Raw genomic sequence first — 14,659 nt, forward strand, 5'->3', positions numbered from 1 at the left:
ATACTCCTCAAGTAAAACAAGTGTTAATATAGAAGCAGCACCCAACGCCTCATGTGACATGCAAAACAACGTACAGAAAGAATAGAAAACATGGCAGACAGTTGCCAATTTAAAAGGTGGTTGAACCTGTACTCACTTCTCTGTTGTATGTGAATTAGCATCCAATTTAACTGAAAACTTAGCTTGCTGCCTCCTGTGTGTGTGAGGGGCGCCATTCAAGCTGTTGATATGTTTCAAAGACTGTGTTTTAACGACAAACCCCGGTGGTCCACTTCATAAAACGCCAAGAAAAGAAAACAGGAACACAGGTGAGAAAAAAAAAACACACTGAGCAATCTTGCTTCTGCACTCAACAGCATTTCTCGTGTTCTAATACCTTGCTCATGTCTAACATTTTTAGTGAAATACTATTTGTGTCATTAACTTTAGCTTAATAAGACTTCTTATGCAGTAGCACAGCTTTATGTTATTCAAAAGCAAACATCTAGTCATGATCTACTAGCATATAAAATCAATACTGTTGGTACGTTGCTTCAAATCATAAAAATCTTATGTTATACATAACTATACCTAATGAAAACATCCTTAAGAAATCAATCTCTGTGTGCAAGTCACATTATTTCCATTACTACTAACACTACATCATTAGAGAATGACAATAATAATATGAAACTTAGAAAGTACTTAAAGGCTCATTTAAATTAAGGCCTCTATTTCAACTCAACAGTATGCTTATGTGCAAGGAGTTTATGTCTATATGTCAGTTACATTTATTTGTCCACTAAATATGTTACATTGCAAAAGAACTGCCAAACAGAATAACATAAAACAAGGAAAGTGGTTTAGGTGTTCGCTTAACTCAATGTCTTTATTCAGTGATGGAACAGCCATTTGACCTTTTGGCACAGTGTCGAACGTACATCTATAATATTGTCCCGAAGACAGCTGATATAGCAGAGCCGGCTCATGTGCATTAATGAAGCAGTCAGGATAAGAATCACTAACTGGTTTAATTATTTCCACTGTAATTGCTCTCCCTCTACACACACTGCAATATAAAGCCACTTCTGCCATTCTGACCTTCAACAGGCAAGCCTCAGGAAAAGTTTGTGAAGATGCACTGTCAACAGCTATGTTGTAATATGTGCGACTGGACAATATCTGAGCCTCTTCTTCCATTCAACATCATCCTTGATTGAGCTCTACGAGACGCTAGTATGAGGAATACTGATATGCAGCACAAATGGCACGTACAAGACCGTGCACCAGTAATGCACTGAAATTTCACCGGAGAAAAACGCAACAAAAGGGCGAAAACAATGAAAAGCCGCCTGATGGCATCAGCTACATTTGTAGCTATGGCTGATTCATTGAATTCCATGATAATGATACTTTAATTAAGATTTGGCTTCCGTTTTGCAAATGAGGTAGCACCAATGAAATGAGGTGCTTGTCCTTATGCTTCTTTTGGTGCAGGCTTGGTGCAATTGGCATAGCTGTTCCATCACAGCTTTATTTCATCTAAATAGTATGCTTATCTATTATTAAGTTTGTGGATTACATTTTGTCTCTGTTACATGCTATACCAGAATGCAAAACTTGGAAAGTGTTTTAGGTGTTGGCAGCTTAATGTCCTTATTTTATCTAGGATCTTCACTAGATGAGGATATAGGTCATACGAAAAAACACTGTACGATAGGCCACCGTATGGTGGAGGAGAGCTACGTGAGGTGGACCGCCTGTCTAGTGTCTCCTTCCCACTCCTGCCCTGCACTCGATGCATCTGGATGGCAGCCACCACCCAAATGGAAAGCATCATCTACGGTATAGTAGAACTATTGATTTCACTACCCACGTACAGTGTAAATAGTGCAATGTGTGCAAGTCAGTGCAAAGCAGGGGCGGTATTCTCAGGAAATCACTTTTGGAGGTGCTATCACTCTCACGTGACTTGAGCACCAGCACCGTATATGGCCGACAGCGTTTCTGACACTGTGCCAAGCTCGTTATCTTCGCACGGTGCCAGGAGCACTGACGGCCACATACTTTGATGAGCCCGGTGCTGAGACAGGCGAAATCTGGCAAAAGGGATAGTTTGTCTAAAAGTGATCGCTCAAAAATACTGTCCTAGGAAAAATAAAATCATAACAACAATATGGTATTCTCCCATAGCCACCACCATTCAACAAGGCAACACGTTTTGCTAGCAGAACAGGCCAAAAGCCAAAACCAGCGGGGCCCTCACTCAAACCAGACGCCAAACAACATTTTCCAAACACCACTGAAGCGTGCAGTTCACCGCAGAGACACCAGAGGGAGCCAAGGAGGTGAGCAAGCAGCACACAGAGGGGGCCCGGAGCAGATGTGGCACACGATGTCCTAGCCAGCCGCAGCAGCAGTTTTTTTTCCACAACGCACCAAAGAAACTCACCTGGGAACTGGCGGCTCTGTGCTCACAGAAACGGCACGGTACTTGTCATCTTTGCCGTCAAAGATTTCATCCACCTCAGTGGCCCTAAGTAGGCTGATGCTTGTTGCAAGACTGTGAGGACCCAAGCCTGACCACGACCCCATCGGCGGTGGCACCAACAGCAGCAGCGGCAGGATCCACAATAGACAGACGACAGGGAGAAGAGAAAGAGAAAGAAAAAAAAAGAGGGGAGAGAAAGACAAAGTGATCAGGAATGAGGAACTCACCTGGAGACCGGGGGCTCTGTGCTCACGCACACTGCCTTGTACTTCTCATCATTGCCCGCTACTATCTCATCCACCTCAGAAACCCTGAGAAGGGAAACGTTGGTGGCCAGAATGTGCAGCCCAACACCTGTGGCGGAGACACATGGCGAGGAAAGGGAGGTGGGAGTGCTGTGGTTGCTCCAGCATCTTCCCGCACCGCTCTCAACGAACCACAATGCCAAGCCCACCGAGTTGTGCAGAGTCGAAACAGCCATCCTAGTACCATGTCCCAAACAGACGAGGGTACAAGTAGACAAAGAAAGTGCCGAAATTGGAACAGACAGTAAAGGAGGTCACATGCTTCAGCCAGCCACACTTTTCCATTCCCAGTGCATGCAACAGTTGTGGTAATGTACAGACTTCCTTCAGACTGACGTAACAGAAAGTCGAGGTAGTACTAGGCTGCAGCAGCCAGCCAACACTGGCCCCTCAACAGTGTCATAGCTGCATTGACAGAAAGCTGTGCTTTCTGAATGTACACACACTACTGCTCTACGCTTCTCACAAACATGCACACGAATGGTGATAACCCAAGACTCGGAAGAGTGGTCTGTGCAACTTTCAACAAAGGCTGCCTGGTACCAAGAAACTTGCAAAGGTGGGTTGAGACAGGTAACAACCTATATCAGTGGTTAGTCCTCAACAGATACCAGCATCAAAGGGGCACTAGCAACAGCTTCAACGAAAAATGTGGAATGTGTCTAGAGTTCAAGGGCATCATCTCCTCAAAAATCATTTCGTCAAACGAACATCCTGGGGCACTTTGCATAAACGATGCTAACAGCATTCAAATGCAGCCTCTGCCATGATTTCCTAATTTTACACTCCTATTTGTCATTTCTATGGCGCACAAATTTGTGGCGCCACACCCACATGAAACAATCCCTGCCATGATACACTCATCATGCTGATCTTCAGTATCAGCATGCCCTCCGAAATTGGGAGCCCAAGCAACAGTACAGTGGAATCCTTCACCAGCAGATCGCATCTTTACCTTATCAGAGAGGATATTACTGCATTTGCTTCTCATGTAGGTGCTGCTTTATCATAACGTCTAAATAAATTAAAAAAAATCCTAGACATGGTCACCATGGTAGTAAGAGTGTACAAATGTACGTGCAAAGTGAAAGGAATTTCCTGAATTTGAAAGAAAAAGCAGGCAATCTGTAGAGCAAAACATAGGAAGGTGTCTACTACAATGGCATTTTCAAGTTCCCCAACGTTTTAGAAAATTCCTTGGCAGTCTATGACCCTGGAAGCTCTGGTACAAAACAAAAATTGGTGGTTTATAACTTGCCGAGTTACTATGTCAGCCCACAATTTCGAACCGCTACCAGTAAGCTATAAATAAGGTGGGATGCAATATCAGGTTTGATTGAATCATGTGATTCATAATATTCCAACCACTCCACCAGCCTCACACAAAACCAGCATAAGACACCACTGCTTGTGGATGGCATATGTGCTCACTTAAAAACTCTAGTTGCAGGTGCAGCAATACTATTTGGCTCAGATTTTCATCACAGCATTGGCCAGTCACTGCGTTCTCCCCAATAATTGTGCTGTACGTCGGATGAAATAAGCAGAATGAATGCATATGGTCGATGCCTAGCTATTCATGGCTTATTATGAGCACATATGCCTGCAAGCTCCTGAAAACTTGTACAAGTGTATCTGCACTTGCCACTGCATAATGGTTTAGGTCTGAAAAACATCTGAAAAATGGTAGAAGGCTGCATTATCCCCACACCTTCCCAACGTTCACATACCTGTGGACAGTGTAATTAAAAAAATATGTGAAAACCTGTTAAAATTTTGCCCAAAATGCCACACTGTGGAGCCAAGAGGTGATTCATAAGTCCAGACAAATAAATGTGCGCATGCTTATTCCTCGCAAAAATGTGCTGAGCATACACTAAATGTACCTCAATACTTCATTCCCGAGCTGTACCAGAAGGATTCCACGCAGAATGAAGAAAAACCAAAATTGCTAGAAAGATATGTTAGATAGCTGCCTTTGCAAGATTCCTACAGTTGCTATTCGCACTTTCTGCATCTGTCTTGAAATCCTCTCCTCCTTTGCTGTTGCCTGCAAGGGTGTATTCATGCTATATGTCGGATCACCGACTCAGTAAGTAGATGAGTGTGATAAGACTTGACTGCAATTAATTGTCCCACAAGTGTTTCATCACAATTTAATAGCACTGAAGCATGTCATGCTAATTTCTACAATTCTGTTTGTAGCGTGAGTAAGCATCAGTTCTCAACCACGTTGCACAACTTTACAACATGCAAAGCATTCTGTGATTAAAGAACTGTGCTATGACTGTCCAACTATTCCAAGATTGAAGAACTGTAACATGGCAGCCCTTGTTCGATGGAGAGAAGAAAGGGTCTGTACAACATTTCTGCACATAAAGCTTGCCAGAGAAGGTGGGGACAGAGACCATGGAAAGCAGGATGCTTCACATGCACGCACACATGTGGTGAATGGTGCAGAGGGGTGCAGTCACATGGGTTTTCTGTCTGCCACAGGTAGATGGGTTGCAAATCCCGAGGCACGCCACTAATGCCACAGTCGGAATTCCGAAAAATACCCAAGCGGTGCGTGTTATGGCCATGCACTCTGCTGTAGGCTCCGTTGACATTCCAGCTCCATTTACTGCAATGTATTTCTGTGGCCTTTTCCCCCCAAATTTGACTTGTGCAATTAAAGACATCCCGGTAGGAACATAAACAGACACATGACATGCAAACACATGTGGATCAATGCCCACATTTTAGTGAGAGTAGAGTGGCATTATAACCCTTTGGTTTTGAAGCAACCGCTAAGGCTTGAAGCAAAATACACACACACATAAGCACATAACAGTCAGAGTAAGAAAGACGACAAAAGAATGTCTGGAAAAGGCATTAATGTTCCCGTAATTTAAACATGAGCACACTTCAGCTTAGTATTGAAAATGCCTAATTAAATCACAAATGTAACACACTGCAGTGGAAGCTATGGGTTATGTCAGCCATTCAGGAATGAGAACAGGCTGTGTGCCTAAGGGAAAGGAGGTCTTGCCCAATGTGCGATACTAATCCTTGTGTTATCCTTCAATCCAACTGCCCCTGCACATAATGGGATATTAGCAGTGGACAATGCATTATTCCTGCTTATGGCTCCTGGTAGAAAGGCACAGCTTGAAGCTTCCACTGCACTGCACAATAAGTAAGACAGAGCACACCTGTAAACCTACGATTACGCTGAACACAAACAACCACCTCAGTGCTCGCTTAACGGGCCCCACACAGAAGTGTAAGGTCCACGGTGAATTCTTCAGGGCTGCCCCAAATATAAAAATGATCTTACTGTCGTTTAAAAATTTGATGTTGCTTGTATGTCAGACTTACTTATAAGCTTAAGATTAAAGTCATGTATTCATACTTTCATATATACTTTCCAGCCACAGTCACGTAATGCAACAATTGTTGTTCATGCAGGTGATAAAACATCAGTGCTGCCCAAATAATGGGGAGGAGAGAGAGAAAGCTGTCATGACGTTTAGGTTTCACAGCCCAAATGCTAAGCTGCCGCTTGCTTTGGCCGGGTAAACAAGTTCACTTTATGGCCATCAGCTTTTGAAGGTATTCGAACAACGTGAAGATAAATGACCTACTAGTGCAACGCTTCAGTTTTCCAATACAGCATTCATTTAAAACAAACCTTGTGAAAGCGACTGAGGGGGAGGTCGATACCGTCTAAGGCATTCACTATATTTTTTTTCTTTTCTCTTTATCGTTTTAAGGCTAGTCGGAAACCACTGACAAATCTCTAGTAGCAAAATGCAGTGGTGGTTCTTTAGTCCAGCATGCTACTAGTCGTGCGAACTAGCGACGTCGCTTTCCCGGACATGGGCCATGATTAAACAAACAGCAAAAAAAAGGCAACTGGTTCACAAGCGAGAACAAATCTGCCGAACTGATAAAACAAGAGAAACCGGAGGGGGCTTCGGCTCTCGAGAAACTGAAACTGATATCTGCTTAGTTACACTCAGCAGCCGAATAAAAGCGCTGTTCTTCATTTCATTTTTTAAAGGCAGTGCTTCAGTCACGCGCGAAAAGAAATCGATAGAAAGCTTGCATGCAACCTAACCGAATTCAAATGATAGGTTACCTAATGAGGCGATCTTCTTGCGTTCGTCGACGGTGACCAATCGTCGCCAGAGCGACGGGTATTTCTTGTAAAGTGATCCACGAAACATACGAAGGTAGTTCCCCACCTAACGTAGACAAACAGAGCAGTTGACATCGTGACAAGCGATCAACGCGCCGTGAAACAGCTCTCGCCAAGAGCGAATGCCGGCGTAATAAGCGGAAGCACAGCACAAAGCCTATTCACCTCGGACCCAATATAGTAGAACTCGCCATCTTCTTCCAACTGGAAGGCAGTCGGCTTGTCTCCAAATGTTCGCATAGTCATTTTGAACAAGTATGTGAGAACCTCAGCCGATTGTAACTCAATCAGAAACTAATATGTCAAGTTAACTAGCGAAACGACTAAACACGACCCCAATGGACGCCGCCAACGGAACAGACGCTTCGTTTTGGCTTGGCTTTCTAACTGGCTTTAAATCAACACTGTTCTAGTTCTATTAGTCTCGGTTTCGTAATGGACGCGCCCTATTCTGTTTTTGACATCCCACATGATCCAACACCACCTAGATATCACATGAGGGCACTGCAAAAAAGAGTAAGCAATGCGATCACAGCATCATTATTTCGGTTGATAAAATGTTTTTGTGGATAGCTGATGCTAACATCCTTCTGTTCTGCACGTAATCAACGCTGCTACAAAGAACTCAGCAGCCCGCGAGCAATAATACAACAACGCTCTCTGTCTCCATTAATTGTCGAATATTCGGGCCCTCTGTCTATTCAGTGCGAATAGCAGTCTTTGGGAATTTCACCCAATTTGCGGTATGTTTATTTGTCTGTTTGTATTTTTTTCTGCTCTAAACTCTCTCACGCCAACTAGGCTCACTGGGCAGTCCATGGTATATAATGGGTACAACATCAGGCTGCATGCTGTGCTGAGGGAACCGGGTCTAAAATAAACAGTCGGAACAACTTGGGTAAGGGCTACTGGATATGTGCCGCTCTACAATGAAACTCCTTGACGCCAGTGGGAGGCCGTGTTGGCCAGCTCAGACCCGGTCGTCCAGACCAGGGCCGTGGAGTGGGCCACCCAGGTCGCCGTCAGCCATGAGCTGATGGCCATCTAGCACGGAATCGTCCGCACATGCGTTCTGACGAAAATAAAGTTTTTCCATATCCATCCATCCTTGACGCCAACCTGGGACTCGCGCCACACGCGAACTTCGTGGCGGCGCGGCTAGGTGGCGCACCATGTCCACAAGGAAGCGTGAGAGAGGGGAGCGACTACATTACACACCGCGTACATAACGCGTTTATGCGGCGGCAATACGGCGTGCGGCTACGTTGCTTCATTATGCTACGGGGTGATCATTTGCAAGTTTCCTGGAAGTAAAAAAAATCGCCTGTTGCTAACATCAACATACTAGTCCATATCCAAATTGGTGTCACTCTGTATATTCATTCCAAATGGATACGCCTTGCGAACTAACCGGCTACAATTCGCAAATTGCAATAAGTGCTGGGAAGTAATGACTCAAGAAATTGATTTATGATTTTCTTTTTAATTTTTTGAACATGTGTTTCGATTTCTCGAGCCAGTAATGTCCGCCTTTTGGAATGATCCGGCTGAGAGACAAAAAAGAAAATTATGCTCTCGGCCACAGGCGATGTTAAAAAATTCTGGAAAATATAAAAATTATCACCCCGTATATTTGTACGTTGTAGCATACCAATATACGGGGTGACATTGGTATTGGGTGATATTGGGTGAAATGTCAGTCGACGCATCGATCCGCCTCAGTGATAACTTCCTGTAATGTAGCATCTCTCTTAGTACGAAATTTCACGAGCCTGCTCCTATTTGTAATCCGCGAAACCGCATATTTCATTCGGTACGCGTTTCCGTCGCCGAGCACAAACGCCTGTCGGGGTGCCATTGCCTGCGGGCAAGCCACGTCGTTGGTCCTCGCTTGGGAAGAAACAAGCTTTTCGGGAGACGACGCAGTAGGCAGCCTCTGGCGCAACTGCTTTCGTTTCTTCTTGTTTAATTGTACGTTCCACCCCTGGTCATTCTTGGGCTCGTGTCCTTCCTTTTCTTTCTTTTCTGGGATGTCGGTGGTCTGGCTCTCGTTCATGTCACTGCTGTGGGCAATTTGCTTCAACGTCGTGGAGGATCCCGGCACTCCATCCTGCCTAGATCCCGTTGCCGCGGCTTCGTCGGTCGGTGTTATACCTGTGTCACACGGGCGTTTGGAAGGCCTTCCAACCGATAGTCAGTTGACTCAAAGGTCAAGTTCGAGCTGCTACACGGGCGGTTTCGACGGCCGCCGAGTCAATAGACTGCTATTTGCTGGTTTGCAAATTATTCGTTGCAACTTTGTTTTTGCCAGAGAGGTACAACTTTGCCTCTTGTAAAGGGCTTTTTAGATAAGACACTTACTATTTATTATGACCATTGCTTCCTTTGTTACACAAATGCAGCTTCCAGTGCATTCCAGTTTATTTCCATGTTTATGTAAGTTTCTAATATGAGTCTTGCATATTCATTTCTCACGTTCTGGAGTGGCAAGATGCAGCATTACTGTCTCATCGTTCGCTGTACTACAGTAGTGTTCACTTGTTACACTGAAGTATTCTGTACTAATTTCACTTTTTGCTCTTTTTTTGTATGGTTATTTTTTCTCGGCATTACCTTCTTTGATATATCCTAAAGGCAATATTTCCAATTTTGCATTGTTCCCATTTTTTTTATTTCTGTCACAGGATTGTTTTATGATGGTATGAGGTGGTATTTCTTTTTGTGCTCTTTTCAAGCTTCTAGCTGATCAGTAACATTGCTTGGAGGCAGTTACCATCCGATTCATACTCTCGCATTTTTCAGTCTACTTCTTCCGTTCGCTCCGATGTCACTTCTGCATAACTCTAGTCCATCTACTAGCACATGCACTTTACTATGATAAATTAGACACTTTAGTACACTCCAGGTTTTTCTGTTCATTTTTGTATGTGTACTTGGAATTTTGTTTATGTGCTAGTGAATGTTCACTTTCGAGTTCATTACGAATCCTTTCTGCGACTTTTGGCATTGTTGATGTACCTTTACTTCTATTTGCATTTCTCACACAGTTTGTTCGAACCTTGCATAAGCACTACATTTTAATAAAGTGTTTTTGCTTTGTCACAATGTTCTCATTTCATGCACTCTTGGCATGAAGGGCTTGGTCTGGCCACTTGCCAAGACGTGGCCATTTGTTCTTTGCAGGATGTCATTCCCATTGTGGTTGTAAGCATCGTAGCTTACTAAAGGCGGTATTAAGAATTTATTATTCTTAACAGGCTAATTTTCCTGCGACTTGGTAGAGGATGCGCCGGCCATGCGGGGAACAGTGCTTGGCACTGCGCCATGGCTCTTACAGCCAACACCTACGCTTCTACTCATCTGGGGCGCGATTGGAGATCGTTGTTCGAAACGCCCGATCAGTTTCACCTCACGCGATTGGCCTAGGCCGTGCCAACGGGTGCGGCTGACGACGTCTGCGCGGCATAGGCCAGTCGCGTGAGGCGAAACTAAACGCGTGTTTTGAACAACGATGTCTGATCGCGCCCGTCACCCGCGAAAATTAGCTTCAGATGATCGTAAACCTTTCAAGACCGCTTCTAGACCAGCTTTTTGATAACGTCCTAAAAACGTTTAGAAATTGGTTACGAATAGTTTTGCCAAAGGGATTACTTGTGTCTTTCCCAATCCTATTTCTAGACCAGCTTTTCGAATACGTCTTGCAGACCTGTTCTAGATCGTCTCAAGAAAGTAATTAAGCCGGACATTAGCAGAGATATACGACGTTTTCCCGCCGAAGTTCTCTCATTCGTGTCTTCTTTAACCCGTTTTTATCGTCTTGGATAAACGCTACGAAAACTTTACGTATCTCTTTTGTGCTGCCTGGGTTCACGCAGAAATTCGTCCTTTTTCTTCACGAAGACCACGAACTTTCTCTCACAATAAAAAAATTTGTAATGTCTATTTTTTTATGCGTTTCTCAGGCGTTTTAAAGTTTCAAACGCCTAAGAAACGCTATTATAAGATATCAAACTTCTCAGTAAACAAATGCCTAAAATTTTCAAGGCTAGCAAATGAAAGTGTACGCACGGTGCAAGTCCATCTATGGCCACCTTTACTTCAGGCTGAGCCTGTAGCAATAGCGGCTGCCCTTCGAGAAGTTCAAGTGACCTTTGGATTTCTTTTCCCACGATGTCAGCGATCGAGGAAAAGCAAGGCTGCCATCTTGGAAACATCCTCAGAAGTTTCTCTCAAGCGACCGCTCTCTGATGGTCTCGCGTATGCCGTCGGTGCCCAGTTATGGAACTTCGGCGTAGTTTGCTGGGATGGTGCAGCGGCTGAATTGGTGATTCCGCATTTCCAGAGTTTTTTTATGCTGGTGGCTTTGCGAAGAAGATCTTCGACGGTCTTCATTCGGTTTCGTATCATTCAGGCGAAAATTTCTTGCTTCATACCGTGCATGAGTAAGCGAACTTTCATCTCCTCGGACATTTCAGGGTCGGCGTGGCGCAATAGACAGCTCATTCCTTCTGTACAAATGGTAGCGTTTGATAGCTGCACTCGGGCGTCCAATAGAGCTTCGGTCCTTTCTTTCCGGCCAACGATTGTGACGGTCCTCAGCAATTTACAGCAAAACAAGTCTCACGTCGTGAGTGTGGACCCATTCTCGAACGGTGTTCTCGTGGCATCTTACAAGGAGGTATAGAGGTCCAGTTGCTGAAAGGGGCGATCCTTCCGAAAATCTCGAGCCAGGTTATGGATCATCCGACGAAACCCCATGGAAGGTAGATGGACCGCTTGGCTGATGAAGCAGGGGACGCTGAAACCGAGATTGTTTGTTCATTTGGCGACAATATTCCTGGTGGGCTTTGAAGGATTGAAGTCTGTGGCTTGCTGCTAGTCCGGGGCGACTTTGCTTCGTCGTGTTGGTGTAACGGCGCATAGCGATGAAATTCTTAGCAGACACGATCATGGGTACCCGTTGTATGCACTGCGCATGTCAGCTCGAAATGAGCAGTCCTTCTGAGGGGACTATTTTAAGTAAAACTTTCGCCAACTTGGGTCACAAAGCATATTCCACTAAGTTTGTGCGGCAAGCAAGGAATCATTTCGCAGTGTTTAGCCGTTAATGGCGCGCCATGCCCCTCCTATCTTAGGCTATATATGTTCGGAATTCTCTGCAGTACCACGTGTTGCACCACGTGTCAACCACGTGTTGCACCACGTTTGGGCGCTCACAAGCGCCCTGCAATGTGGCGCCGCTAGACTACGCCCAGTGTTCGAGAGAAGCATGAAGGAGTAATCGTGCTGCGTACACGCCTCATAGATAACTCGTTTCAGTGGTGGCAAAACAACATTCCAGTTACAACGCGCTGCTACTTTTACGCATGCGACACACTTCTGCTGGAACGTTTGTGAGAATGTCTAGAGTTAGCAACCTTCCACCTTCCTCCCAAGGCCCTCCACAAAGCCCAGTCTACGTACACCTTGTCAACACATGTACAGATCTGAGCTACTCTCGCACTGACCCGTCCTACCTCCGCGACATACTAGCGGTGTCCCTGCGCAACATTCCCACCGGTGTAGATTTTACAGTGATGAACCGAAAGCCACGGATATTGATGCAGGACATCAATACCCTCGAAGTACTTTGTCGGCCCGAGTGGATCCTCATTCACGCATGTGGAATGAGTATAGTGAAACCTATACCTCCCATCCCCGAGACAGTATATTGTATATTGTCGGCCACGGTTCTGGTCTAAGTCTTATAAATAAATAAAGCATTAATGTCAAGTAGTTTTCATTACGTCGGTATATATTGCACACCCTCCTGACACCACCATCAGTATGATCATCGTCATCATCATCGTATTTTATCTCCTCCGGAAGGCGAAGGCCTCTGCCTGCGATCTCCAATTACCGCTGTCCTGCGCCAACCGATTCCAACTGGCGCCCGCCAATTTCCCAATTTCATCGCCCCACCTAGTCTTCTGCCGTCCTCGACTGCGCTCCCCGATTGATGGTACCCATTATGTAATCCTAATCGTCCAACAGTTATCTAATCTGTGCATTAGATGGCTTGCCCAGCTCCATTTTTCTCCTAATGTGAATTAAAACATTGGCTATACCAGTTTGCTCCTGATCCAAACCGCTCTCTTTCTGTCTTTTAAAGTTATGCCTGACATTCTTCGTTATTTCACTCTTTCCGCGGTCCTTAATTTGTTCTACAGCTTCTTTGTCAGTCTCCAAGTCTCTGCCCCATGTGTCAGCACCCGTAAAATGCACTGATTGTACATCTTTCTTTTGAATCGTAATGGTAAGCTTCGAGTTAGGAGCTGGCAATGTCTCCCGTGTGCGATGTAACCCATTTTTGTTCTTTTGTGGAGTTAGTTTTCATGATCAGGGTTCCCTGTGAACAATTAACCTAGGTAAACGTACTCCTTCACAGACTCTAAACGCTTGTTTCCTTGACCGGCTATCGATCATTATCTTTGTCGTCCGCATATTAATTTTCAACTGCACTCTTACTCTCTGTCTGTTAAGGTCCTCAATCATATCCTGCAAATCGTCTGCAGTGTTGCTTAATTGAACAATGCCATCTGCAAACCGAAAGTTGCTAAGATATTTGCCATCGATCATTACTCCTAAGCCTTCCAGTTTAATAGCTTTAATACTTCTTCCGAGCAAGCAGTGAATAGCCTGGAAGAGATTATGTTTCGTTCTATGACCTCGTCCTTCATAGATCCATCCCTACTTGTGTAGAATGAAGGTAGCTGTGGACTCCCTGTAGATAATTTCGAAGGTATTGACGTAAGTGGTCTGTACTCCTTGATTATGTAACGCCTGTATGACTTCTGGTATCTCTACTGAATCAAATGGCTTTTTGTAATCTATGAAAACCATATAGAGACACTGATTGTACTCTGAAGATTTCTCAATTACCCGATTAATGACATGGATGTGTTCCATTGTAGAGTATATCTGCCTGAAGCCAGCCTGTTCCCTTGGTTGGATAAAGTCCAGTGTTGCCCTTATTCTATTGCAAATTATTTTGCGGAATATTTTATGTAATACTGGGAGAAAGGTAATAGGCCTCTGGTTAAGTAATTTGTTAATGTCTTCCCTTTCGTTCATCGGTATAAAGTTTGCATTCTTCCAGTTTTCTGGGACCTTTGAAGTCGACAGACATTTCGTATAGAGAGCCGCCAGTTTCCCAAGCATTATGTCTTCTCCATCGTTGATTAAATCGATTCCATCGATTAAATTCCATCTTGTCCTGCCGCTTTTCCTCGTTTAATGTCTTTCTAGAACCGTCTTACCTTTTGACGAGGTCAGAAGTAATAGGAGAAGTGTCTGTATCTTGTTCATTATTGCTTTGACTGGAGGTATCCTGATTCTTAGGGGTACTGTACAGGTCAGTATAGAATTCTTCCGTTGATTTTACTATACCTTCGAGATTGTTGATGATGTTACCCTGTTATGTTTCAGTGCATACTTCTTGGTTTGATCTATGCCCAGTTTGCTTCTCAGTGATTTCAGGCTGCGCTGATTTTATACGTATTCGTCAGTCTTCGTCACGTTATAATTTCGAATATTCCTTATTTTCGCTTTCTAGATCACTTTTGACAGTTCCGACAATTTTATCTTACCTCTTGAGTTGGACACTTTCATTCTTTGTCGTTTGCTTATTAGGCCCTTATCTATTTCGGAGAGCTAGCCTAC

At 44.3% G+C, this 14,659-nt stretch overlaps 1 protein-coding gene across 2 annotated transcripts in view; it reads right to left on the bottom strand.

The window, feature by feature from the left end:
• Snr1 (SWI/SNF related, matrix associated, actin dependent regulator of chromatin, subfamily b, member 1) overlaps positions 1–7,337 on the bottom strand; it is a 32,733-nt gene extending 25,396 nt beyond the window's left edge. The window contains exons 1-3 of one of the 2 annotated variants that reach the window (XM_065448530.1): positions 7,124–7,337; positions 6,899–7,004; positions 2,432–2,558 (exon numbers count right to left, since the gene is read on the bottom strand). In XM_065448530.1, coding sequence (XP_065304602.1) covers positions 2,432–2,558; positions 6,899–7,004; positions 7,124–7,204 — 314 coding nt within the window. In that variant the 5' untranslated portion in view covers positions 7,205–7,337. Of the gene's footprint in view, positions 1–2,431; positions 2,559–2,697; positions 2,825–6,898; positions 7,005–7,123 lie in introns of both variants that reach the window. The other variant, XM_065448531.1, reaches the window with a different exon arrangement.
• Between the last annotated feature and the right edge of the window lie 7,322 nt (positions 7,338–14,659).

The sequence above is a fragment of the Dermacentor albipictus genome, chromosome 2 (genome assembly GCF_038994185.2).
Source record: "Dermacentor albipictus isolate Rhodes 1998 colony chromosome 2, USDA_Dalb.pri_finalv2, whole genome shotgun sequence".
Lineage (NCBI taxonomy): Eukaryota > Metazoa > Arthropoda > Arachnida > Ixodida > Ixodidae > Dermacentor > Dermacentor albipictus.